Here is a 27,128-nt window from a genome sequence, read left to right on the forward strand (position 1 = left end):
TTTGCCTCCTTTGTGCTGGGTGGGCTGGTGCTCTGGGAGCAGCCAAAGGCAGCAGGTAGATGGGCGGCCAAAAGGGGGGTTTAAATGTGGGTAGTCCAGAATTTTGGTCAGTTGACCTCGGGGTGCTACAATTGCTGGAACTTAAAGGGCCAGTCATAAGTCCCTTCATTAGCACCATTGTAGCTTAGAATGAATAAATGAACATTAAGGAAGGATTATATTTACATATCTCAGTCTTTAATAAATATCAAATCAGATTTGACGTTGACATTTTACCTTGTTTTCCCTTAGTTTGCCTTTGATAATGGCAAATTTTAAATGGAGAAAATGCATGACCATTGATTTTTTTTTTAAATATCTGTGTGACATTGAAAATCTGCTGTCTCAAGTAAATTTAATTGATTTGCCTAATTATGGATTATTTGCTTTGATAAAAGCTATTATGTTAATATAAAAGTTTCTCTTTGAAACTTTACTTTTGAAATTAATGTTTCATAAGAAACAAAAATAAAAGCTAGATCAAGGAAAAAAATAATTTGGCAGAAGCTTTGAGAAATAATCCTTTTGAAAGTAATTGCAACAAATAGTAGTTCTTTGTTAACGACGTTGCGCTTGGGAGCCAGACAGGATTATCTCTGGTAAGATGAAGATTTCTATTCCTTTAGGTTAGACTGGGACATCAAAGAATATCTCAGAAGATGATTTGGCGTTGTTGATTTTTTTCTTGGAAAAGTAAAACGATTGTTATCTTTTACTAGGAAATATCAAGAAAGCCAAGCAGCTGCTTGAAAAGGGTGTAGAATCAAGAGCAGTTCCAGCAGAAATGTTAGAAATTGCTCTACGAAACTTAAACTTACAAAAAACACAACTACTTTCAGCTGAAGAAAAAGAAAATTTGTCAGGTGAGCCATAAACTGTTGATCTTTGGAATTTTAATGAAAGGGATTATAACTTGGGTAAGTAACCTCACTCTTTTCTAAGCTAATTGTGTAGACTTTAGCATTTTCATATAAGCTTAAAGTTTGAAAGTTCACTTCACTGGGAAATTACACACTTAATATATACTATAGCTATTTAGAAAAATAACTGTTTTATGTTTGGAAAAAAATGACTCGCCGTTTTAATTTATTCATTAAAATGTATCAGTCAAAAGTCCAGCTTTCATTTTATCGCCTACAATGCTTGTGACTTGGTTAACCCTAATTAAATCGGTTGTTTACTATGCACGAATCTATAGTAGGGGAAATTTTACTTAAGAAAAATCTATACAGGTGGTCCTTGGCTTATGTCTGTCTGTTCAGTGAAGTTAGGACAGAAATGGGGAAAAAAATAGATTTGCAACCAGTCCTATTGCAGCATCACAGTGAGCCACATCACATAATCTCCAATTGTGACTTTCCCTGCTGGCTTCCCACAACCAAAGTCAACGGGAATGTTGGCAGAGAAAGTTGCAAGTCACCTCAGTAAGTTGTTCCTGGTATTTTTTTTTTCTCCTGAGGAGTCTGCCACTGAGTATGAGATCCCAGATATCAGTATGAACCCCCCATGATATTTTTCAACTCCGGGGCTGGCCAAGTGAGGCTATTGAGATTAATGTTCCAGTGCATGGAGGTACCATTTAGGTTTGATGTACAATTTGGGGTAGATACTGGACTCTCAGCTCCTGCTTGATAAGCAGTTGCTACCAATTGTAGCCAAGAAGACCTTTGCACAGCTTCATCTAGTATGTCAGTTGTGCTTTTTGCTAGATCAAGGGATCCTTTTTAGCAGCTATTCATGCCTTAGACATTTCACACCTGAACCACCCAGAACCTTGAAGACCACCCAGAACCTTCAACTTTAAATTGTTTTTGACATTTTATAAATTGTCCAGAGTTACTGGGGGTTGAATAAATATGTTTAATTTTCCTCATTTTCTGTATTCTTCTGCATCATTTTTAAAATTGTTTTAGTAAGGGGAAGGAGCAAGAACTTTGGAAGCATTGAAGCCTGCTCCCAAGTACTAGATATTTTTATTTGGCTAGATGTCAGCAAGTATGATATATGTGTTTTAGATTCTGTACAGATGGATATGCACATAATATTTCATTCCTGCATTAAACCAAATGCACATTTTTTCGGGTTTCATGCATCAGCTGTGGAATATAAATGTGCCAACTCAGGAAAAGATGCAGTTGCTTTAACGTGTTCCTGATAGATGCTGTATGCCAGTCCACATGCTCTTTGAAATACATTTTGCCCTTTGAATCAAATCATTGCATAGCTCCAATAGATAATATGAATTTTAGAAGAATGATGATAATGTTGATTGATTTAGAATGATCTAAGTGTATAGTTAGTTATGAATCATGATATGACATTAATTCAAATCCTAAAATGTTATTCAAACATGCCTTACTTGCTAGAAAAAGATGAGTAAACTTCTTAAAGTTCTTCAAGGTGCTGTGGTAAAATATATTAAAACGTGTATTGTGAAATATTGTGAATTTTATTGTAATGTTTAAATGTACACTATTTAGCAGAGATTGGCTAAAATATTTTAATTTTGTATCTTGATAAATTGCATATTTACAGGATCAAACTTGCACAATATAAATGGAAACTTACAGAATAAGAAAAAAAATAGTGATTTTAATGAGATTACTACCAGTATGCCCAATTTTTTCCCAGGGTAAGTGGATTAAAATAGCACACAACATTCTTTTTGCTCTAGCCTCAGTTGATATAACTGAATATCTCATATTTTCATTTTAGAGAAAAAAATGATTTTCCGAGAGAGACTGAATTGGTTTTTGGTGGACGCAAACCGTTAACACAATTGAATAAGTCTAATCAGGTAGAAAGCTTTATGTTTCTATAAATATTCTACAAAAACAACATATTCTTTATGCTTCTGTTATATTTATTTATTTGCATCTGATCAGTTCCATTGTGTGTGATTATTTAGAAATGTACCTTTGGGAGAGTTCCTCTTCAATTAATAAATGAAAGTGAGAGTGACACAGATGAATCACCGAAGATGGAAATTTCTATTGTTGCAAAGAGGTATGAAACAAACTGCCTATAGAGAAGGCTTTTGGGATTTTGACAGGAAAGAGTATCCTGTGTGTATCTTGAAGTTGATAGGACAGAGTCAACAGGAAGTCTCTACCTTGTACAGAATAGCATGAGCAAGCTTGGTTGCGTTGGTGGCTTGTTAGCCAAAATATGAGAAAACTAAGGCCAATAGTTTAATCTATACCTCTTCTCTATCTTACTAGCTAAGTGTTACTTGAAAAACCTTGATTGACTGAGTAAATGATGGGCAGCAGAATATCTGCTGGACCTTTTTGGTGACGACCAGGCCACATGAAAGATTCGGTCTTGAACTAAATGATAAAGAGCATGAATTAATGAAGGAATGAAAGAAAAAAAATGGCTGGATGATTTTGGGCCAGTCACTTTCTCTTACCCCTATTCATCTCACAGGGTTATTGTTGTGGGGAAAATGAGGAAGAAGGAATATTGGTATGTTCACAACCTTGAGTTATAGATGAAAAAAGGCAGAATAATAAATAATAGATTTTTAGGTATCTGCAAAAGTAGTTAGATATGTGTTTGTGAAAGAGGAAGGATGTAATAGATTTACTTTTAATTCCTTTTCCTCTCATGCTTTCTTATTTTTTTGGCTTACTACTTCTTACTCCTTTTTTTTGTGCCTCCTATAACATTACTTATCCTGAAAGGGAATAGTGTGATAGATGTGTATGTACAGTAAGGAACAATTAAGTTTTCTTTGGGATAATGTATTGGGTGTTAAATGCTTATGGTGAGTAAGATAAAATACCAGAACAATTGGGTCTGTTTTTTTGTTTCTTTCCCACAAGTAGCAGACAGGGAAGGAGCAGGTAACTTTCCAGACATCTGAATAGCTTTAAAACTTTTGCTAAGATGTAAGTACAAAACTCTGGGACCCAAGCTGGTCATCTCTATTACAGAGTAATGTTCCAAACTCATTTGCTTCTAAAACAGTGTTTCTCAACCTTGACAATTTTAAGGCATGTGGACTTCAACTCCCAGAATTCCACAGCCAGCAGTGCTGGCTGTGGAATTCTGGGAGTTGAAGTCCACATGCCTTAAAATTGTCAAGGTTGAGAAACACTGTTCTAAAAGATAATTTTGAATTAGGACTGTGAAAGGGCAGAAAGGTCTGTAAAGACAAACCCAAGGCCCCAGAGTTTTGGAAAACTTACATTGAAGTCTATTTGTTTTAAATTGTTCGAGTTTATTTAACAAGAAAAAGTGCCAAATTGAGACAGTTTGGATATCTTGGGTTTTTTTTTTGTTTTTTTTTTTAAAAATAGCTATTATATTAGCTTGTTCTCCTTGCTAACTTTTGAGTACTGTTGCTTTTATGTCTGGGACTTTGTAACTAAATTTTAATATTCTGGGAAACTAGGCAAACATCTGGAACCAATCTGATCCAGCTACTACAGCCTGAATCAAAACCTAACCAAAGTGGTCCTTATTTGCCCAGAGACTTGAAGGTAATAGAATACTCTGTTTCATGTCTGTTGTTATAGTTTATAATGTAGGAGGAGGAGGAGTGAGATAAATAGAATTTGATTATGTAAATAATGGGGAACTGCATGTAGGAGTTACGGATACAAATAAGAGACTCTGGGGAGGGGGCAGATATCAGAGTTCTACTGTTGGAGGGAAAATCTGCTTCTTGATGTCCTTTCTTCACCCAGGAACGTGCTGTGTCCTTCCTAGAGAAAAATATTTTTTTTCGGTGTAGCTCCAACTGGGACAACTCGTTTAATACTGCAGAGAAAATAGCAGAGCTGTGCTTGCAGTGCTCCAAATAAAATTGTCTAGCACATATGGGCCTTGATAATATCCATCGCCTCTTCCCTTTATCAAAGAAAATAGAATGGTACCTGAAGGAAAGTCACTCTTGAAGACGTTCTAACTAGAGTACTTGTTAAATGTGGCTTGCACTGCAAATAAAGAGCAGACCGATTGGCCCATCATTAGAGAGCTCCATTCTGCATACAGTATAGATCATTTATTTTCTTCCGTTCAATCGTGTCTGATTCCTGGAGACTGCCTAGGCAAGTCCCTGCAGTTTTCTTGGCAAGGTTTTTCAGAAGTGGTTTGCCATTGCCTCCTTACTAGGTCTGAGAGAAAGTGACTGGCCTAGGGTCACCCAGCTGGCTTTGTGCCTAAAGCAGGACTAGAACTTACCTTCTCCTGATTTCTAGCCTGAGGCCTTAATAACTGCGCCAAACTGACTCATAGAAAAAATAGGAATTTGGTAATAGAGTCATACTGATAGGGGTGGGGAGGAATTTTTCTAAGCAGATTTTGGGACGGGATTCAAATGAAGAAGATAGTCCTGTTATATAAACAAGTTGTGTTATAGGATGACTCAGCCTTCCACCCTTCCAAGGTTGGTAAAATGAGGACCCAGATTGCTGGGGGCAATAGGCTGGCTCTGTAAACCACTTAGAGAGGGCGGTAAAGCACCGTGAAACGGTATATAAGTCTAAGTGCTAATGCTACTTAAGTACAAAAATGATTTAATATTAGGAAATAGGGTATCGCTTGCATTTACACACTGAATCTTCCTGGTTTGATGAGTGGCAGGTACATTGGAGCCAAAATTTCCATTGTTAAGCAAGAGAATTGTCAAGTGAGTTTTACAACTTTTTTGCCATAGTTGTTAAGCCAGCCACTGCAGTTGTTAAGTGAATCTGGCCTTCCCCATTGACTTTGCTTGTCAGAAGCCAACTGGGAAGTTACAAATGGTGATCACATGACCTCAGAATAGCGCAACTGTCGTAAATACATGCCAGTATTCAAGCACCTGAGTTTTGATCATGTGACCATGGGGATTCTTTAATGGTCGTAAGTGTGAAAAATGGTTATAAGTCACTTTTTTCAGTGCTGTTGTAACTTCAAACGGTCACTAAGTAAAGAGTTCTAAGTTGGGGACTACCTGTATTGACTCTTAGCTTTGAATTTAAGATGTTTTTCCTTATTTTTAAAACATAGTCACTGATATGATTCAGTGCTATCTTACAAAATAAAATAAAGTAGAACAGTCGGTGTGGACAAATGTGGGTGAACTGTACATTCTTCCCTCCCTCTTTTCCCTTGAAAGCAGTCAAAAAGTAAATATTAGATATTCAGCCTTAACCAACACAACAGTTGATGAAATAAAAGAACATCTGAACCGAATGCTCAACTGGTTTATTGTAACTATAAATGGAATATTTATGACATGCTTGAAATTTCTACTCATTATTAGACTCTTTGATTTAGATGAGATTTGATTCTGATGCTGTAAGTTTTTCAAGAGAGATTTTGCCAGTAATCTCTATACCTCATTCTGCATTGTACAATAGAGCCTTTAAACTCGGTAGGCCAGTGGTACTTTGCGTAGACTAGGATAGATTAGGAAACTGTTTTCTGTGCCATAAATTCTCTTTGAAGGGCACATCTGCTTAACATGGTTCAGACCACCTTGTTGTGCTGCACATTTTCATCTGTGGTTTTGGGGCAAGTGGAAATGGGGGAAGGGGTGTGTGGTCATGCAGCCATTAACTGGAGCCTTATTTTTCTTCTTCTTTTATTTAGTCTTTGCCAACTAGAAATCTTAAGCACTCAGATGAAGAGAATTCAGAAGGTGCCATGAATTCAACTCTAACATTAAAGGAGAAAAATGATCCTGTTTATGTTAAAAAAAGAGGTTTGTTTTAATGGATGTGGAATTATGATAACTTTGTTATTTTTATAATTTATTAGCACTCTTCAGTGCTCTGGGTTCAAAAGGAACGAGGTGAGTTTTCATCTGTGGAGCACAGCCTCATGATCCTGACTAAGATGTAGCTGCTTTAAGGAACTTAAAAAGTGCTTCTTAACTGCCTCCATACGCTCCAAAGTAATCCTTTTCCTTTGAATTTAAGGAACTGCAAAGGCTTACGATTTATATATTGAATATTGTTTGTCAAATATGGTTTTGCATTTTGTATTGAAAATGCAATTCCAAAAGGGAAGCAAAATTCTAAGACCCGGGCTTATATTTTTTTGGTCTCCAAAAGAGGCAGTAGGCCTTACTTTCAGGGGATGTCTTATTTTTTCCTGATACCTGCCTTACCTCGTCGGCGCCAACAGCCTCATCCAGCAGGAGCCCGCGTGGCTGCTGGCACACTTCTGTGGAAGCTTGCGGCAGAAGGCCACGTAGCCCGCCATGCTGTGCCGCCGCCACGAGGCAAGGCGGGTGGGGTGGAGCTGCTGCAAGCGCCCCATAGGTGCTCAAACACTTTTCACCTGGATGGAAAAATGACAGGGACTGGAAGCTTTGTCTGCTTGCAAATGGGGCAGTTGGAAACGGAGCGAATCCCTCAGTTTCCAAGCGCCCCATTTGCAAGTAGACGAAACTTCCAGTCTCCCTCTGGGCGAAAAGTGCATGGCATGTCTGGATTGCCTGCCTCCCCCCACCTCTGCCTCCACGCTGTATGGATCTCAGTGCTCCAAGGGGCTGGCGGGCTGCGGCTGCTGCCGGATACCATCAGCCCCTGTGTGCTCGCTGCCGCTTGTGCTGGCCATGCCCACCCTGGGCTTATTTTTGGAGTAGGGCTTATATTAGGCCCACCCCAAAAAATCAGGCTAGGGTTTATTTTGAGGTTGGGTCTTATTTTCGGGGAAACACAGTATATGAATTACAGGAAGAAGAAAAAGGAAACTATTGGTTGAGTCAAATCAAAATATAGCAGTATAGATTCTTACTGATTTCTCCAGAAACTATAGGTAGTCCTTAACTTATGAGCACAATTTGTAAGGAGGGCAAGCAGCTGTCCTCGGTGCACATTCCTGCAATGGGCTACAGAAAGGAAATTGAGATCTTCACCTCCTCTCCATCCGTGGAGGGAATTCCTATGCTGGGTTGGAGAAATGAAGCAGGGATTGCAAAGAAAAGGGGAATCCTTTGGCAGGTAGCAGTAGCTTACAACCTTCCCGGCTTCCACACATTGACTTTCAGAGTAGATTGCAAACGGTGATTACATGATTGTGGGGCGCTTGGCAACTGGTCGTAAGTGCAAACAGGTTGCCAAGCACCCTGATCACAATTAGGTGACCTTCAGGAGTGGCGGTGCAGTATTTTATGATGAGTTTATAGACTGTAAAGCACTCTTTTTGAGCTGCTGCAAGTTTGAATGGTCATTAAACAACTGAAGTTGTATGTTGAGGACTACCCATGCCTGCAATGTTCTGTCTAAAAATTCTGAACTGACTAATGTTCTGCTAAAAGAAAATTCAAGGGAATTCATGCGTTCTATTTTCAGTTTCAAATCTTTTTAGGAGTTTTAGTCATAGAAAACAATAGAAATTGGCAAATAGATTATTTTTTAGAAGGTTTCCTATATGATTCACCCTTTTCTTGACTGGCTCTTTTATTTAGATATTCAACTGTCGTATTCATTTTAATAACTACATTATTTGTTTCAGAAACTGAAATACTGCAGGAAGAACCAAGAATAATAGAATCCGCCTGCCTGGAAGGACAACAGCAGCCCCTCCTTTCTCTTGGAAGTTGCCAAAAGGAGCAGGAGCAGTCCAGATTAAATTGTCTTGCATCTAAAAATAAATGGTCCCATCTTGAAACACAGTATAAAAGAAACTCAGAGGTATTTTTTTTAAATCTGTTAATTCAGATTATTAATTTAGTCAATGCAAAAATTGAACTTGAACTACCTGCCTTTTCAGATTGTAAACATTTGCTAGAATTATAACATAGTGATGTTTTGTGTCTTTTATTTGACCCCATTTTTTCCTGTCCAGGAAAAACCTCATTACTCTAAAGTGAGGGTATGCAGTCTAGTGCCTGGGATCATGTTAGTATGATCCCAGATATCTCATTTAATTCCTACCAGACTCCTTGTTCCACCTGATTTATTTTAATTTCCCTTTGGATTATTATAAGCCACCCAGAGTCATTGAGAATTGATCAACATACAAATTTGATAAATTATTATTATGATTATTAAAAAGTATCAAGAAAAGTAAAGAGGAATCTGGAAAGTACTAGCTTTTAGAGTCACATTTATACATAGGCATATTCAGGTGGGCACTAAGATGACAGAGAGCATCGGGGGGGGGGAATTATAGCCCACCTTGTGATAAATGGCTGTTTTTTGATTGATCATGGTAACCATAGCAGCAACACATTTTGTAAACATATCACATGTCAACATTTCAAATGTGCTAGAAAACAGGACTCTGTGTTCAAGTCTTGCCTTAGGCATGAAAACTGGCTAGGTGACTTTGATTCAGTCACACTCTCTCAGCCCATGATCTCAAGCTCGGGGACAACCTGATCAATCAATTCCTGCCATAACTAATGGATCAACACTTGATTGGTCCAAATAAATGGACCTTTCATTTGCAGAAAAAACACTAGGAAGAAAAATAATGGATTTTTCTTACAAAGGAGGTTGTAAAAACTAAGTTTAGCATCTATTTTAATAAACAACATGTTTGTTAAAGGTAGATGTTAAACTATAGCCCTTAGTCTACAGCAGGGTGGATTTGATTTAAATCAAGTTGATTTAATTCACGATTAAAATTATGATTTAAACCACTAGTAAAAAGGCTTGATTTAAATCAACTCGATTTAAATCATAATTTTTAAAGAGCAACTGTCATCTCTGTCCCACAGCGGCTCTTCCTCTGACCTGCTGTTGATGCACCAACAGTGCCATTCATTTAATGGGACAGTTGGTGATGCAGCAGTGACACAACAAGGTGAGGGACGTGGCGGGCAGCAGGTGAGTGGATGCCTGCTAACAGGCGCTGCCATGATGGATCTGAAATGACAGGTGCTCTTTAAATGTAAGGATTCATTCTTGCTGGTAGTTAGAATCTTTAATATTATTTGCAAACAAAATGAAGGTTTCCTATTTAGAATAATAAGCTGTCAGATTAGTAAAACAGCGATATCAGAACCAATTTTAGGTTAATAGGTTAATTGGAGAACTACTTGAATTCTTTTATTTAATTAAAATACTTAGAGCCTGGTACAGATGCATTTCTCTTCAAATAATAACACAGTTTGTAGTGTACATAGATTTGCAAAACAATGGGATAAAGGAATATTCCTGAACTTTGTTTTATGATTTATTTCATGGTTACTGTGAAATTGTGTGAATGCATCAATGCAGTGCATGTTATCAGCTTGTGGAGCTTGGATTCATTGAATGAGTTTACCAAAAATGTAAATATTGCAGAATATACAGCCTCATGCTATATAACTAAGCTCCATTTCATGCTGAATAAACTAAATTGTTAATGTATCTTAAATAGAAAACTATATTTAGATAGATTTTTACTAAAGCATTTTATTAAAATAAATTTGATAAAAATAATAAAAAATCTTATTTTTTTTATTTTTTTAAAGAAAATCATCAATTATTATCCACCTTGGTCTACAACAATCTCCTTTGTAGGAAAAAACAATTTTTCTTTTGCGCTTTTATATTCCCTTCCCACAATTAAATAGTTTTAAGTAAAGCTATAGAACAGATAATTCTGGAGCTGTTACTCAGATTATGATCACTGCTAATAAATCTGAATATTGGTTGAGTTTCTACTCAAAATGGAGAACAGAGGCATTTTTCAGACTTACACAAGCTTAATAGATTGATTGGTTATTACAGCCAAACAGAGAAATATACCAGAATCTAAATTATGCACACATTCTGGTTAGATTTGCAAAACTGAAAGCATAACTGTTTGCATTCAGGGAAAAAAATTCAACTGGCCTGGCTTTGATTGAATATTACACAATATTGTGTTCATTTTAACCTTGTTTGTTGAAGTCATAAAAAGTACATTTAATCATCTAGAAAAGCAAAATAAATTTGTGATTTCAATTTACTTTTACTTCCATCACTGGAGGTTTTCAAGAAAAGATTGGACAACCATTTGTCTGGGATGGAATAAGCACTCCTGTCTTCAGCAGGGGGTTGGACTAGAACAGGGCTTTTCAACTGGTGGTATGTGTACCACCTGTGGTACTTTGCATGTGGCAGGTGGTACGTGACTGCTAGCCAAGTGTAGCAGAGGAGGGGAATGAGCTGAAGCGACCCAAGCCTGAGGGAGAGACAGCTGCAGGACTGTCCGGGCTCTGCAGAAGCCCCAGGAGCCAGCAGGGCTCCAGCTGATTGGCTCCAGCTGATTGGCGCTTCCGGAAGCAGCACGGAGCTGGAGGTGAACTGAAGAAAAAGGGAGGGAGGAGGAGAGGAGATGCTATAAAAGCAGGTGGTTTGGGCGGGAAAGGGGGAAAAAAAGAACAGGGAAAGAGAAGGAGAGCTCAGCAGGCAGGGAGGAAACAGGGACAGAGAAGAAGCAGCAGCTGTTGCTGGAAGAAAAGGTCCCCATTTTCATTTTCTCCAGTTAGGAGAATACAATCAGTGCTGGTGAAATGAAAAGCCGGCAGACGAGCATGTCGGAAAGGAGATGGGTTTATTTAGTTCTGGATAAGTTGGCAGCTTGATTGGGTTACCATAAGGATTGTTGTACAGTTTTTACAGCGTTTTGTAATTCAGAGGCTCCTTTGTGTGCTTTGGTTATTCAAATATTTTAGTCTGTATTTTAGGCTAGCAATGAGTGCAAAGTGTTGACTTCCGTAGGTTTAATCCCTTTAAACAAATGTAATTAGTTTTACCCCCTTATCCTGAGTCTGTCTATGGCTTTTAGAAAGTTTTCTTTGAAGATAAAAAGGCTTAATTTAAGGCTAAATTGCCAGAGCCTTTGAGTCTCGGATTGCAACATTGTGACACGCCTGAGGCAGCTTAAAGAAAAAAACAAACAGAGTTTATATGTTTCTTTATTTTGTAAGCCTTTCTTGCTTTGCACTTGATTCCTGTGTCTTTAAGGGTACAGGGAAGGGATTGGAGGGGTGCATTCTTACTACACTGGAAGGAGAGCTAAGAAGGACCGACCAGCTAGCTCAGGGATCTACAAACTTAGCAACTTTAAGACCTGTGGACTTCAACTCCCAGAATTCCTCAAGCAGCCATGATGGCTGAGGAATTCTGGGAGTTGAAGTCCACAAGTCCTAAAAGTGCCAAGTTTGAAGACCCCTGAACTAGCTGGTAGTGGTGCATATTAATAAACAAGGATAAATTCATCATACATTTGTCAGTGCAAATGGAAAGTGATTCAGCAAAGGAACAGCCACCAAAGAAATTAAAATGGTACTTTTTTCCTTTTTTTCTACAGTTTGTAATTTTTTATTAGATTATAGAATAAAATACAAAAATACAAAGCAAATAGTAGGACACAGTGGGGAGGAAAAAGGGGGGAAGTGAGGGGGAGAAGGGAAAAAGAACAGACTTCTTCTGTTGTAGTAGAAGGAAGCATTAACATTGAACCTCAACTTTTTACTTTTCCATAATATTATAAACTAGCCATTTCTATAACAACAAATGAATCTAATAAGTAAAACCCAAAATCTCCCCCTTTTTTCTTTTAGTCATCAAGTTTTTGACACCTCGCTAAGCACTGGTGGTACTCAAATATTGTCATGTCCTAAAAGTGGTACACTCTATGAAAAGGTTGAAAAGCCCTGGACTAGAAGACCTCCAAGGCCCTTTCCAGCACTACGATTCTATGATTTCTCCAATGATTCCCCCCCCCGTAGTGTTAAGATAGTTGCACTCATTGTAGAGAGTAAGTAATATAATCCATTTCTGCTTTCCAGTTCAATTTATATTGTCCTCTAGGAATCAATGGAAGTGGACATATACTATGTTCTTGTTAAGAACCAATCATATAAAAGTGTTCCCCATTTTGCAGGGAAAAAGTTCAAGTTTTGAACATGCTGCTTTTCCAGTTCCTAAAAGATGTTCACCATCAGAGCAAGTTTCACGTATCATTTCACCAGAGACTGCTTCAGACAGAAAGAGTCAAGTTTTTGTTGGCGGAACACCTCGCAACAACATGATTCATGATTATGTGGCCTGGTAATTTCACTTGAGGCTGGATTTTTTTTTATATTCAAATTTATAGGTTATTTGAATTTGCTTTTGGACAATTTAACCCAGAGGTCACCAACCTTTCTAGGTTGGCTGTCTGGAGGGAAAGGAAAGGGGAGGCATGGGGTCGCATGCGCATGCACGATGCAAAAAGGTGTGGCGCGAGTGCCCTTGCGATGCTGGGGGCGGGGCTAGTGCCTGTGTGAAGCAGGGTGCAGGGCTAGCACCCATGCAACACTCAGGGCAGGGCTAGCGCTTGCGCAATGCTTGGGGCAGTACTATTGCGAGTGGGGGGGAGTGCACACACATGTGCGCACACTGGCCAGCCATTGATGCGGCCCGGTAGCCAAGAGGCTACAGCCCAGTAATGGTCCACGGCCCATAGGTTGCGGACCCCTGGTTTAACCCATCACTTTTGTACATGAGAAGACACATAAATGAACAATTGAAATATGTTCTGAGGGAATCATATGAAGTTGAAAGTGAAAAAGTAATTCTAAAATTTATTTCATGTTGGCCTAAAGTATTTCTTAAAATATTGAAATGGCATATACTCCACAATAATTCAATAAAACAAACTTTATATCTTCAAATCTTAGTGCTCAGAGAAAAAAAACAGGTTGTTCATTACTTACAAATATGATTGTTAGGAGATACAGTATTTTGTGCATAGATTATAATTATATTTTTTCTTCCCATTTCAGTACTCCAGTTGTAAGAAATAATTTTCTTCCTATGGCTAAGGCAACTACACCATATAATCAATTTTCATATTTGCAACATTGTACTCCAACAGCTCCATTCCATCTACAGAGTGGATTACAGGTATCAGCTATTTTACATCTACCTTTTGCTTTAATAACAGCAACAAACAATTTATTAAACATACTGTATGCCATTCAACTCTCAGTGACTGTAGGCAGTTCACAACAATCAAATCACAATAAAACCCATAAAATATAAAAGATACAAATAAAGTACAGTAAATGCAACGAAGCCAGAGGTTTCACTTGATTCTTTTAATATATGTTTCTTTTCACATACAATTTTTTTATATAGGTTTCAGCTTCTGTACCACCAAATGAATGCATGCTTGTTAAAGGAAAATTGTACTCTGTGTTAAAACAAATAGGCAGAGGAGGATCTAGTAAGGTAAGATAATATTGTAATATCAATTTGTTTGATTTGATGAAAGCTGTTATTTGTGAGAAATGGTTTGTTGTGAAAAAAACACATGTATCTATTTTAAACTTTTACTGTATTAAGAACCATAAACATACAACGCCTCCCCTTTCCATTATATAGTTTCTCAATCATCCTCAAATTGTTAATTATACCATCCATCATACAATTCAGTTAAAACTCACATTAATATAGAAAAAAAGGTATGAATACTAAAGTTCAAAATCCATTAATTGGGTGATTAGGACTAATCAAAATTACACAAAATGTACAAACTTTCCAGATCATCGAAATTTGATAATCAGTATTTTTTTTTCTCATTTCCATATTCTAATGGTTCAGTTTGGAAAAGAGGAAAGTAAATCTTAGCAGCTACAAATACAATATCTCATGGTTAGTTAATTTTAATGTGTAGTACTTATACATTGGTTCAGAGAATTGAGTAATTCAAGCTTGCAGTCTCTTTGAGTACAATAATGCCTGCTTTTGAGCAGATCAGCATAAGACTCCACTATCCAATACTTCATTATTTCTGTTAGCAGAAGCCAATTTATTCACTAATTTGGTATGTTAACATATATAATGCAACAGTGGTATATACCTGTGTTTTTTATAAAGTGACTAAGATAGTATGTGAAAAATAAAATATCAGTAGATTATTACACCAGAGGTTCCCAAGTCTCAGTTCACAGTGCCCTTGATGTTGCAAAAATATGACATTGCAAATGGATCTCAAAAATTTAAAATATCCCATAGCACTTTGGGGAGTTCACTATAGCCCCTCAGGGTGCCACTATAGCCCCTCAGGGTGCCACAGTTCACAGTTTGGAACTGCAGGCTTATTCTATCTATTATTTGAAAACAAATCATAAGTATTCTTGGTCCTAAAGCATTCTGTGTTGAAAAGATATTTGTTTCATGTGTATAACCCTGAAAATATATTTTTATATTTGATTATATACGTCCAACCACAGAATAGACGGTTCTAGCAGCTCGTATCCTTTCCTTGGAAAAAATGCCAGATCTATTTTAGAAAGCAGGGTTTGGACTCCTCTACTCCAGTTCAGAGTATGCACAGGGAGTGGATATGAGTATGAACAAAAGTCCCAAATAGGACCAGAACATAATGACTGGATGTAGTTCTGAAACTGCAGTCCTGGGTATGCAGGGCTAATACTCTTATGTGATTTCAGTGGCTGAGATTTCTATATACACATTTCTACCATCAAAATCGTGCATAATGCTATTTATCTAACCCCACCCCCCCCACACACACACACTTAATAGCCTAGCAGCTGGGTTCTGTATCAGATGCAACTTCTGGAAAGCCTTCAAAGCTAGATTATGTGGAACACATCATATGGAACACATCCAATTGTGAGTTTATTAGGTGGGAGTCATTGAAAACTATTTTAATCCAAAAAACAGTTATCATCAGCCAAAACTAATCTAGAATTTTACTCTTCTCTTAAGAGCTCAAAAAACACAGATTTCTAAGTATATAAATTGATAAAAAGCTGGTTGAAAAGTACATTCATAAGGTTTTTTTAATTGTAAAATTGACATATTTTTTCAGTAAATGCATTTAAACCAATAATAACAATGCTAAATGGTTATTCATATTAATTCTCCTTAACATTGTTACAGTCGGCAGAAATATGCAAATACGTTGATAATCTTGAGTCAGTGATAAATATTTGACTCTCCTAGTGATAAGAATGCATATATTTAATGCCATAAGTGAGTTAATTTTGAGACTTTGAAAGTAATGCTGGAATAATCATATACTGTTTAAAGGCTTTTAAAAAAAGGTCTTGAAACAAAGGAGATTGTGGATAGTGGTGAAGCAGTGAAATATTGGTTCACTGGCTTTAATATAGGTTATTAAATGGGAAATAGACCTCAGCCAAGCCTGTTATATTTATTATTTCATACGTGAAGGAGGAGTCTATTTGTTGTTTTTAAATGTAGAGTATTTTTTATTATACTGTATGTTGAAATTCATAGCCTTGTGCTAGTTAGTGATCGTAGTAAAGTTATGTATCTACCCAAAATAAAATGATATTGAGTAAATATAGCAATATATTATAAAGAAACTAGTTGTGTGTTTTTAATTGGTTTTTAAAGGTATTTCAAGTACTTGATGAAAAGAAACAACTTTTTGCCATCAAACATGTTAATCTAGAAGAAGCAGATCAACAGACCATAGAAAGCTATAAAAATGAGATTGCTCACTTAAACAAACTTCAGCAACATAGTGATAAGATCATCCGACTTTATGACTAGTAAGTAAACGCTTTTGTAAAATCAGTTTAATGCCTCTTTCTGCCTCCCCAAACATGCATGCTCAGATTAACTTTTATTTTTGCAATTATATTGTTTTAGTGAAATCAGTGAGAAGAATGTCTATATGGTGATGGAATGTGGAAATATTGATCTTAATAGCTGGCTTAAAAAGAAAAAGACAATTAATCCATGGGAACGGAAAAGTTATTGGAAAAACATGCTGGAAGCTGTACATACAATTCATCAACATGGTAACTACTGTTTGTATGTTTGAACTCTGTTCTTTAGAATAGCTTCTCTCAGGAACAACTGCAAGGAATAGAGTTAGAATCGTATAACTGAATAGTCAAGAGAAAATAAAACAGCAAGACAATAGACGCATGATGTGGTTGGAGTAAAATGTACATTCAAAGAGTTTCTAAAAAGAAAAATTCCTGTTAAACCCACTTTGACCCACATGTATGATATGATCCTTTCAACTTTGCCTTAGTTACAAGGGCATTGTTGGGTACTACCGTGTTTTCCTGAAAATAAAACCGGATCTTTTTTTTTTTTTTTTTTGCCTCCAAAAGAGGCACCAAGTCTTATTTTTGGTGGGGGTGTCTTTTCCACTCACCTCCGGCACTGACAGCCCCACCCAGGCGACCCACTTCTGCTGCCGAAGGAGCAGCTTCATTCTGCAGCTCAGGATGGAGCTCGGGCCTGCATTTCACAGCAGGCTTTTCTGGAAGTCCTCTGCAGCTGATAACCGATCAATGGATTCAATCCATAGCTCGGTTCTCGGCTGCAGTGGCTTTTTGGAAAGGCCTGACTCTGAAATGTAGGTTTGTGGACGCCGAAGAAGTGGGCCAATGAGGATTGGCCTGACTGCAAGGTAAATGGGCGCGAGGCGTGTGGTACAGCTCCATACCCCCGCCCTAGCTTGATTTTTAGGCCTGTGCCTCACCCCAAAACTAGGGCTTATTTTGGGGGCAGGGCTTACTTTTGGGGAAACTCAGTATCACACAAAAGATTGCCCATCCAGGTCTTAAGATATAGATAGCTAGAAGAGAAAGTATTATAATTCATTGTTAGAGTCATTAATATTCAGCTATGCAAACGAAGAAAAGTGATGGTTAAGAATAAAGATGTTTCTTGGAGGATTTGAGGCAGTTCAACAAACTATAGTATCCTATCTGAGGCAGTTCAACGAACTATAGTATCCTATCTGAAGGGAGAAAGAAAACAATTTGTTAGCATATGGGAGTGAAATTTTGCCTGAAAAGCAATTCATACTCTTCTCTGATTAAAAAAAAAAAGAGGTTCCCAGAGCTAGCTGCAAGAAAAAAAATTATAAATTGTAAAAAAGAATTATTATTAAATATTAAAGAATATATAAACATGCACACTAAAGATAGGATTTTTTTTCTATCAGTCCTAACAGAAATCACTTATGTAGGTAAACAAATTTCTAATAAGTAATTTTAGTGTAGAAAGGCTGAGAAGCCCTTACAAAAAAATTCAGTGACTGTTACTCTCACATAAAGTCCTGTAGTGAAATTAAATTTAATTTATGCGCTTCTTTTCCAAATTGAGCTATAGAATAAGATAGGTGGCCTTATTTGACTGGGAGGCTTGGAATCTTGCTTTGAGAATAGCCAGATTTGCTAAAAAGCTGTTTTCCTCTGACCATATGTGAGCTAACTGTCAGACTGTATATTGCTGTTGACACAAATAATGTACACAATACCAAGTGCATGTGTAGGTTTTATTGAAATTAATGAGATAATAGTGTCAGGTGTGAAAATATTTCTCAGTCAGCAGCCTCCTCAGCTGTTTATTGCTTAGAAAGCTATTGCTGTATTCTACAGTTGAACTGGGTATTAAGATTAAGGACTTAAGGACCGTAAGGACCTGTCTCAACTAAACCATCCAAGAAAGCAGGATTCTTGAAACAGGCATTGTTTCAAAAGGAACTCTTTATTTGAGAGATAGCAGTAACAGGAGAGCAAAGCAAAGATTTGGCGCGTAAAGGATTCCATCAAAAAGGCATCCACAGGCATCCACAGGTGCCACCGTGTTATGAGAAGCTGGAGATTCAGCGGGCTTCTCAAGGTCTTTCTTGGTGTCGTTTCCCAACAGTCCCAGGCTCCGGTCCCAGGCTCTGTTTGGAGATAAGGCAGATGTTTTTCAGTTGCATTCCTCTCACCCAGAGCAGAGCAAAGCAAAGCAGATAATAGTTCCCCAAGCAAACATCCCCCTCCCCACAGAATGGCAGGCCCCGAAAATGGATACATAAGCAAAGCAGGGAAGGATAGGGAAATGGATGAGGTAGATATGTAAATAGAATGCGAAAGCAAGCCAATGTAATTGAGGGGTCCCGACAGTAGTCTTCGACTAACAAGCACAACTGAACCCAGAATTTATGTTGCTAAGTGAGTAATTTGTTAAGGGAGTTTGGCCCATTTTACAACTTTTCTTGCCAAAGTTGTTAAGTGAATCACTGCAGTTGTTAAGTGAGTAACACGATTGTTAAGTGAATCTGTTGTCAGAAGGTCGCAAAAGGGAATCCCATGACCCCGGGACACTACAACCATCCGTCATAAATATGAACCAGTTGTCAAGCGTCTGAATGTAAATCATGTGACCGTGGGGATGCTGCAAGAGTCATAAGTGTGAAAAATGGTCATAGGTCACTTTTTTCAGGGTCATTGTAACTTCGGACGGTGACTAAACAAACTGTTGTAAGTTGAGGACTACCTGTATTTAAAAAGTTTCCCATAAAAAAAAGCAGTGTAGCTTACAAATTAGCATAGAAATTCTATTTAAAATAATTTAAATACCTGTACAGCAAGCAAAAGGGGAAAAAACCAAAACTAATGGTCATTAAATAACAGGCAAATACATTATTATTGTTATTGTAAAGTTCATTATTAATTATATTAATAACTTCATTAATATGATTAATTATATTCATTATTATTTACCAAAGGGTGATACAAAACCAAACCAAACAAAATTTCTCCCAATAGTTACAAATCAATCCCAGAAAATTATTTTAGAACTTAACAGCAACCTGCTCAGCAAATATTAGCACTAAAACAACCATCACAAAAACAGTACCTTTAAAACCATGCCTTGGGATAGGGCAAAATATTTATATATCCATAATAATGTAAAGATATGTTTAATTAGACTGTCAGCTAAATAAGACTTGGGTGGAAAAATCTTCACAAATTTTACACTAACCAACTACTCCCCCCCCCCAAAAAAGGCTTAAAATCAATCAGATTTCCACAGAAACCAAGGGAGGAAGGAAGCTGATTGTAAACTCTTGAGGTAGCCAATTCCACTTCAGGATGATGCCATCAAAATTGCTTTCTTATGTTCTGCTATCATCAGCCTCTAAAGACATCAACATGGAGAAGTAGTTCATAGCAACAAATCTTAAATAATGGACAGGTTGAAATAGATGGATACAGTCTTCCAAGTAACTAGATCCCAATTACAGATTATTTAAAATTCTAAAAATAAAAGGCAGGATTTCAAACTGCAATTGGAATGCATATTGTAATAGAAATATTCTGCGCTACTTGAGGATTCCAGATGTTTTCAGAGGCAATCAATAGAGAAGATGGTGGTATTCTGACGTGTAGGCATATGGTCATTTATGTAGTGGGCAAACCAGAAGAACAAAATATATATATAATTCAAAATTGCACATGTGTCTCCAGAGAATTTTCTAAACCAGCTGTTCTACAATATCATATAGCAGAAAAGATCCGGTGATATCAAGGACAAAAAAATCCTCCATTCCTGATTGCCTAGATACTTTATATGGGATTTCAATTTTTTTTTCTACCTTGTGTTTTAATATGTGGGTAAATAATTGTCATTCATGACACACCTTGAATTAATTGAACAAATTTTAATTTGCAGGTATTGTTCATAGTGATCTGAAACCAGCAAACTTTCTGTTAGTAGATGGAATGCTAAAACTAATAGATTTTGGCATTGCAAATCAGATGCAGCCAGATGTGACTAGCATTGTTAAAGATTCCCAGGTGAGACAATTGTGAACTACTAAACATAGTAAAAAAATGCAATTATCTTAAATAATTGCCTGATGTTATTATTTGATAATTGGGTGTGATAAGAACATGTTGTAATCAGGAAACATACAGCAACACACACACACACACACACACACACACACACACACACACATTGCATTTGTGTATTTCTTTTACTTTCTTGATATGCTTGGACAGAGTCATCTTATTTTTCCAAAGATTTAGGTTGAAGGATTCATAATGACCTCTAATGAGAGAGAAAAGTGAATTTTCCTGGCTATTACAGTTCCAGTTGCTGAAACTTTTAAGGAGAGTCTTGTATATGTAAATGTATGGGACTATGAAGTGTATCAAACATCTATCTAAGGTTTTAAAAACATTGAAAGACAATAGTCTGGTCTCTAGATGTGGCTTTAGCTCTCATTATTCCATGGATGACTATTCTGATTAAAGCTGATGAGGAGCAGACTCCCACAAGTTTACTATCTAAATGGCCACCTTTAGGTTTAAAAGTGGAATATCTGCTTCCCATCATTACAATATGGAAAAAAGCTAACACATTGTGCTGTTATCTATAGAATTGTTCAACTGTTAAACTAAGGTTAAGCAATCATGAATGGGTTGTACGACTGCACTGGTCTCAGTAAAACAAGTTTCTCTTGTTGTACAGTAACTAAATTAGTGTAGTTACTACTGATTCTAGAGTGAATTAGGATTCCTATTTTACTAGAATTCTTAACCAGAGAGCCTAATTAGCCTTTAGCATGGTTAATATTAGTATCCATTAACATCATATCCGGGATTCCTATTAGGGCAGGATATAGCTACATAGCATCCCGAGACATATATTAGACTTAAAATGGCTGAGCTCTTATGAGGTGTCGGTGTTCTCTGGAAACGTTTAGTAAGATAGTCCAAAGCTTGTAAGATCTTTGGGATTAAATTGCTGAAATCTCAGCAAGTTTGATTTGTAGCATCTATGAGTATTCTAAAAACCCGAAAACGAGATAACTCTCTAATATTATATTTTAAATCGGTTATAGAAGTGTTAAATGTAACTATTATTTAAATGTACATCATCCTATTTTTTTATGTTAAAAGGTCGGCACCATTAATTACATGCCACCAGAGGCGATCAAAGATATGTCTTCCAATGCAGAAAATGGCAAGTCAAGATCAAAGGTGATGTATTCTTCCTATAGCTCAATTGTTGATATTGTTTTCTAAATTGGAGCAATTTGGGGACAAATTTTATTTGAATAAGGAGATAGAAATAAATTATAAGGAAGCTTGAGAAGAAGGCTGAGGCAAACTCCTTATTGCTTCCATCTCTCCTTTCTTCTGAAACAACATGGAAGAAAAAGTTCATCTTAAATGTGACCAGCTGCTGATGGACTGATTTTTACCCATGGGATTTATTTATGCAGCACGAAATTGTGAGGACTGTGCATGCTTTAAACAATGATTTAGAAGTGCATTGGACCTTGAACAACTGCAGCGCTTTCTTCTCTCCTATAAAAGTACTAAAAGTAGCCCAACTTTTTCAGGCTTCCACAGCAGTTAAGAAAAAAGGGTTATTGTGGCTTTAAGAGTTGCGTTAACTTTTGAGTGGATTCCTTAAAAATGAAGTATGAAACCTCCATGCTTTGCTACATTAGACTGAATTAAGACATCTTACTAAAACAAGAAGCATCTTGCAGGCAGGCAGAGATTTAATATTAATAGAAGATGACTTGCTTAGAGAGTAAGGGGCATTATTCCCATAGGCATCTGCAACAAGTTGACATCAAAACGATGACATCTGCATAGAAATATGCAAAAGAAGCAGTTACAGTATATAATCTGCATCTGAGAGTACAGCTTGTCATCCACTGAGCTCTGGTTAATGGAGTGGGTGGTATTGGCAATTGCTTTCTTTTGTCCTCATATTTATGTTCTTAGTGGTGCCTTCCATGCCAGGCCTTCTACAGTATAGTGAACTGCCTCTGCTTCTTGATGTCCAGGAAGATTGACAGGGACTCTTCCTCCTCTAGTGTTTGGTTTGTACTATTTGGCCCTTGATGTCCAAATTTAGTCCACAGCAACTTCAAGCAATGTTGCTTTCAACTTCAAAAATAAAATTGGGGTGATAATAGTGCCTGATTTCTTCACCCTGGCCTTATCTCTACTGTACATTTCTACTGATACACAGGCATGTTGCATGATATAGAAGTACTGCCACCTCCATGTGATTTTCACATCATGCTGTGCTGTTGCTGCTGCAGTTATTCAGAACCACTTCCTAAAGTGTGGATGTTATGCTTTCCTGGTCCCGTTTTCTCTGCCTACTCTCACCTATTCTATGTCATCCCTGAGATTCAGCTGAATCTATTGTTAAGGAGGTTAGATCATAAAATTACAGACTTTAATGCAGAAACTTTGGTGTAACTCAGGGGTGTCAAACTGCCGGCCCGCAGGCTGGACGCGTCACAATGAAACCACGCCCACCCCATTACTAGCAATGGGGAAAAAGCTCCGATACATCGCGCGACGTCATGTGACGTCGTGAGTTTGACATGTCTGATGTAACTGATTTGTGATTTAATGGATACAAATTTTTAGCATTTCCTTTATCATATTTCTAAAAACTTTACCTGTTAATGCCACTTAGATTGTTTACTTTGAAAGCAGTGTTGATTTTTGGTTAATTATCTTTCACTTTCATTGATACTGTGAATTAATGACATGTACAGATGTTAATATACATCATTTTGGCAGTATGCAGAATCACAATGTTTGATCAGATAAAACAAATGGTTCCCCTTACTGCATAATCAATTGTGTCAGATAGGGTTATGTTAAGAAGGACAAGAACATCAAAATAATTGTGTGATTGAGTGAGCCTGTTTTTCTTTCTACTTTTTAGATTAGCCCAAAAAGTGATGTATGGTCATTGGGTTGCATTTTATATTGCATGACTTATGGAAAAACTCCATTTCAGAATATAACGAATTATATAACAAAACTTCATGCTATAATTGATCCTAATTATGAAATAATGTTTCCTGAGATTGCAGAAAAGGATCTCCTAGATGTCTTAAAGGTAATATTTTCTCTCTCTTTTTTATAATAAATTCATGCTGAGTTCTGTTTCAGAGATAATTTTCCATAACATGATTTATTTTAATTACATTTAACTATCCCAGAATATGGGAGGCACAGTAGGTTTCTTGATTTCATATTTCTTGATTTTATGCATATATCCTTTAAAATGATTGGTTCTATTTTCAATTATTTCCTATCTTTATATCTTTTCCCCCAGAATTGTTTAATTAGGAATCCTAAGCAAAGAATATCTATCTCTGAACTCTTGATTCATCCTTATGTACATATACAGTCCAGTTCACAAACAGGTAATTCAGCTTTTCTAATAGATATTACTATAGCATTTCATTTTATTTTACCAAAGTTCTTTTGTTTAAAAGAGATCTATGTTCATGCTCTCAATTTATTTGCAGACTAAAGTATGTATGTTAGCTTAAGTTAGGTCACCAAGTGTTAACGGTACCAAAATCTTCAAACAGCTTTAAATCAAATCATAGGGCATACATCTCAAACAGAATTTAATTTTAAATTCTTCTAGGACATCAAAATGAAAAAGGAACAACAGAAGAAATGAAGCGTATTCTTGGTCACCTTATTGGCTTGAATTCTCCTAACTCTATTTCTAAAGCTGCTAGAGTAAGTAAATAAGTAATATCACTGCTAGTATAATTAAAATAAAAATAATAAAATCATGTTAGAACTATACATTTCTTGCTCAGAGTGCCTTTGGAAGAGAGAAATGGGCTGTCAGGGTGATGAATGTGTAATGAGAAATGATTTCAAAAGTTACTAAGTAAATGATAAGGAATGTTGTTGATGAAACAGAGGCTCTTATAAAGTAGATAATGATCAATACTTTGATTTAGGCAAAGTGGGATGCTCTTCTACGCAACTAGTCCTCGCTTAACATCTATTCATTCAGCGATTGTTCAAAATTACGATGATGCTAAACAAAGGGATTTATCACCAGTCCTCAAAGTTCTGGCTGTTTCATTATTTTCATGGTCACATGAACAAAATTTGGGTTCACTTTGGCCCACCTGTATTTATGATCGCCTATTGTCCACTTGCTCCAGTCTCCCAACCCTGTCCATTGCCACACTTAAGTCTGACACTGCTGAGCATGGCCAAAATAAATTTCAGAAGATTATTTGCATTATGTGTTGGGAAGAGTGAGGGGATTAAGGAAAATGTGTGACCAGAATTTGTGCAATTTATTTCATTCAAGTTTCCTGTGTCTTTCCAAGGCTATGTAAACTAATGAGATTCAATTGTAAATCATATACTGCCAAATCCTTATTTTTATAAATGTACAAACACTTTACCCAAGCCTTAGAAATATAACTTTCTCACTAACTTCTTTTGATCCTAAGAATTTTTTTTTTTGCTAGTTTTTGCTGCATTTATAACATCAACCAGATTTTTTTTATGGTTATTTCTTTTTCTCCTTGAGAAGAATAAAAAAAGTATGCTAAGTAGAAAACAAGAGGAGAAAAATAAGGGTTGCACCAAATTGTATTACTAATTCTGTTCTTTGCAGGGTATGTATAACATTGGAATTCCCTTTGTATGTTTTCACTGTGCTCATGTGTACATTGAATTGGCATTTACACAGTACTGCTGCAGACGTTTTAGAAAGAACAGCAAAAGATCCTCTCCTAAGTGGCTGAGAGAATTGGAAAAAAATGGAAGCAAAAATAAAAAACCTGGGGTGGGAAGAAGAGTAAATATTTATTAAGGATTTGTTTTAGTTAGAGATGACAGCAAAGAAGGATTAAGCTCAATGTTCCATAGAAAAAAGAAAGTAAGGGGATTTGAAAATAAAGAGGAAAGATTTAATAATTTGTCTTGTCTTTTTAAATTTCAGACTTTATATGAGCAGTGCAACAAAGGTGAAGGTTTAGATGTGTCTGCTTTTTCGAAATCTGACAGCCGGACAACCTGGAAAACAAAGTAATAAAGACTGATTTACAAAAGATATTAATGAAAATAAGATATTCTGAGCAAAGACTGGTCCCATCTGCATATATCTGTCTTACCGCTTACAAATACTTTTCATCATTTGTTCATCCGGTATTTGCATATGAATATTATGGGACATCCCTACTGTGTAAAATGCTGGTCTGCTGTTACATTTGAATAGCAAATACTTGTGGATTAGTTGAATATGGCTTATATTGTGAGACATATTTTGACTTGTTTTAACACAAACTAAGGAAGTCTAGTTTTGGACAATTATCTATCTTTAAGAATCAAGTCAATTATTTTATTTTCTATCAGATTCAGCTGTCATTTTTTCATATTTTGCTGGTGGTAGATACTATAAAAACAGTATTTCAGATCACGCTGCTTTTATACATTATTTTATTCTGTACATATTCCCATGGAAAGATTTTGATGTACAGATGATGCAGTCTACTGATGTTCCCCTTTGTAAATAAAAAGATACTGTGTTAATCTTGCAAAGTTTCTAAGTAAACAGCGCATCCTATAAAAATTAAATATTCTGATTTCAAAAGCTTAACGAATTAGTGTTCCTGAAATTAAAATCGTAATTTTCTATTTGTTCTGGTTCTACAAATTTGTTCCTCTTTACTGTCTATGGAGATTCTCAGTCATCCAGGTCATAGTTATCCCAAAGATGCTTTTTCACGAGGCAACTGGACTTTCTTGTTTTTTCTTTGAAGACGTTTCGCTTCTCATCCAAGAAGCTTCCTCAGCTGTGACTGGATGGTGGGGAATGGAAAGAGTTATACTCCTTGCAGACAGCTGTTCATTTGCATTCTTTTAGCATGTTGTTAATGCTACCTGGAGGCTTATCTGCGTCTTCAGGGTCACCTGAGTAGTGCAAATGTGTATGCCTTCTTGGAACTGTTGCAAGGACTGTGTTGTAGACTGGAGACAGAACATGTGGCAATCCCAAGTGGGCCTTCATCAAATCTCAAAAAAGACCCAGCAGGAGCTCCTCCATACCAGACGAAGAAAACAATAAACGAAGCAATGTAAGTCATTCCATATGTTGCAGGAATATCGGAAAAGTTCAGGAGGATCTTCAACCAACACAACATAACGTGCACACTTCAAATCCAAGAACACACTAAGGCAAAAGCTTGTCCACCCCAAGGATAAAACACCCATACACAAACTGAGCAATATGGTACATGTAGTACAATGCAGTGAGCCATGTGCAGATCTGTACATTGGGGAAACGAAACAACAACTTCATAAACGTATGGCACAACATAGGAGAACAAACCCATCAGGACCAGATCCAACAGTCCATCTGCATTTAAAAGAGAAAGGCCACTCTTTCAAAGACAGCAAAGGCCACATTTTGGACAGAGAGAACTGGTTTGAAAGAGGGGTCAAAGAGGCCATCTATGTCAAAACTGAACAGCCCTCTCTCAACAGAAGGGGAGGGATACAACATCTATCTCCAGTCTACAACACAGTCCTTTCAACAGTTCCAAGAGGGCTCCACACACATTTGCATTACTCA

The 27,128-nt window shown here is 36.8% G+C and overlaps 1 protein-coding gene across 1 annotated transcript in view; it reads left to right on the plus strand.

Annotated features, from left to right (window-relative positions):
- TTK (TTK protein kinase) overlaps positions 1-26,167 on the plus strand; it is a 44,331-nt gene extending 18,164 nt beyond the window's left edge. Inside the window, exons 5-22 of the mRNA XM_015816809.1 lie at positions 759-902; positions 2,575-2,671; positions 2,755-2,836; positions 2,948-3,045; positions 4,439-4,526; positions 6,625-6,736; positions 8,497-8,675; positions 12,847-13,013; positions 13,730-13,850; positions 14,085-14,177; positions 16,335-16,492; positions 16,593-16,744; positions 20,412-20,536; positions 21,647-21,727; positions 23,451-23,627; positions 23,847-23,937; positions 24,168-24,265; positions 25,497-26,167. Coding sequence (XP_015672295.1) covers positions 759-902; positions 2,575-2,671; positions 2,755-2,836; positions 2,948-3,045; positions 4,439-4,526; positions 6,625-6,736; positions 8,497-8,675; positions 12,847-13,013; positions 13,730-13,850; positions 14,085-14,177; positions 16,335-16,492; positions 16,593-16,744; positions 20,412-20,536; positions 21,647-21,727; positions 23,451-23,627; positions 23,847-23,937; positions 24,168-24,265; positions 25,497-25,586 — 2,153 coding nt within the window. The 3' untranslated portion in view covers positions 25,587-26,167. The remainder of the gene's footprint in view (positions 1-758; positions 903-2,574; positions 2,672-2,754; positions 2,837-2,947; positions 3,046-4,438; positions 4,527-6,624; positions 6,737-8,496; positions 8,676-12,846; positions 13,014-13,729; positions 13,851-14,084; positions 14,178-16,334; positions 16,493-16,592; positions 16,745-20,411; positions 20,537-21,646; positions 21,728-23,450; positions 23,628-23,846; positions 23,938-24,167; positions 24,266-25,496) is intronic.
- The last annotated feature ends 961 nt before the right edge of the window (positions 26,168-27,128 follow it).

This window comes from Protobothrops mucrosquamatus, unplaced genomic scaffold (assembly GCF_001527695.2).
Source record: "Protobothrops mucrosquamatus isolate PMUCROS unplaced genomic scaffold, P.Mucros_1.0 scaffold503, whole genome shotgun sequence".
Classification (NCBI taxonomy): domain Eukaryota; kingdom Metazoa; phylum Chordata; class Lepidosauria; order Squamata; family Viperidae; genus Protobothrops; species Protobothrops mucrosquamatus.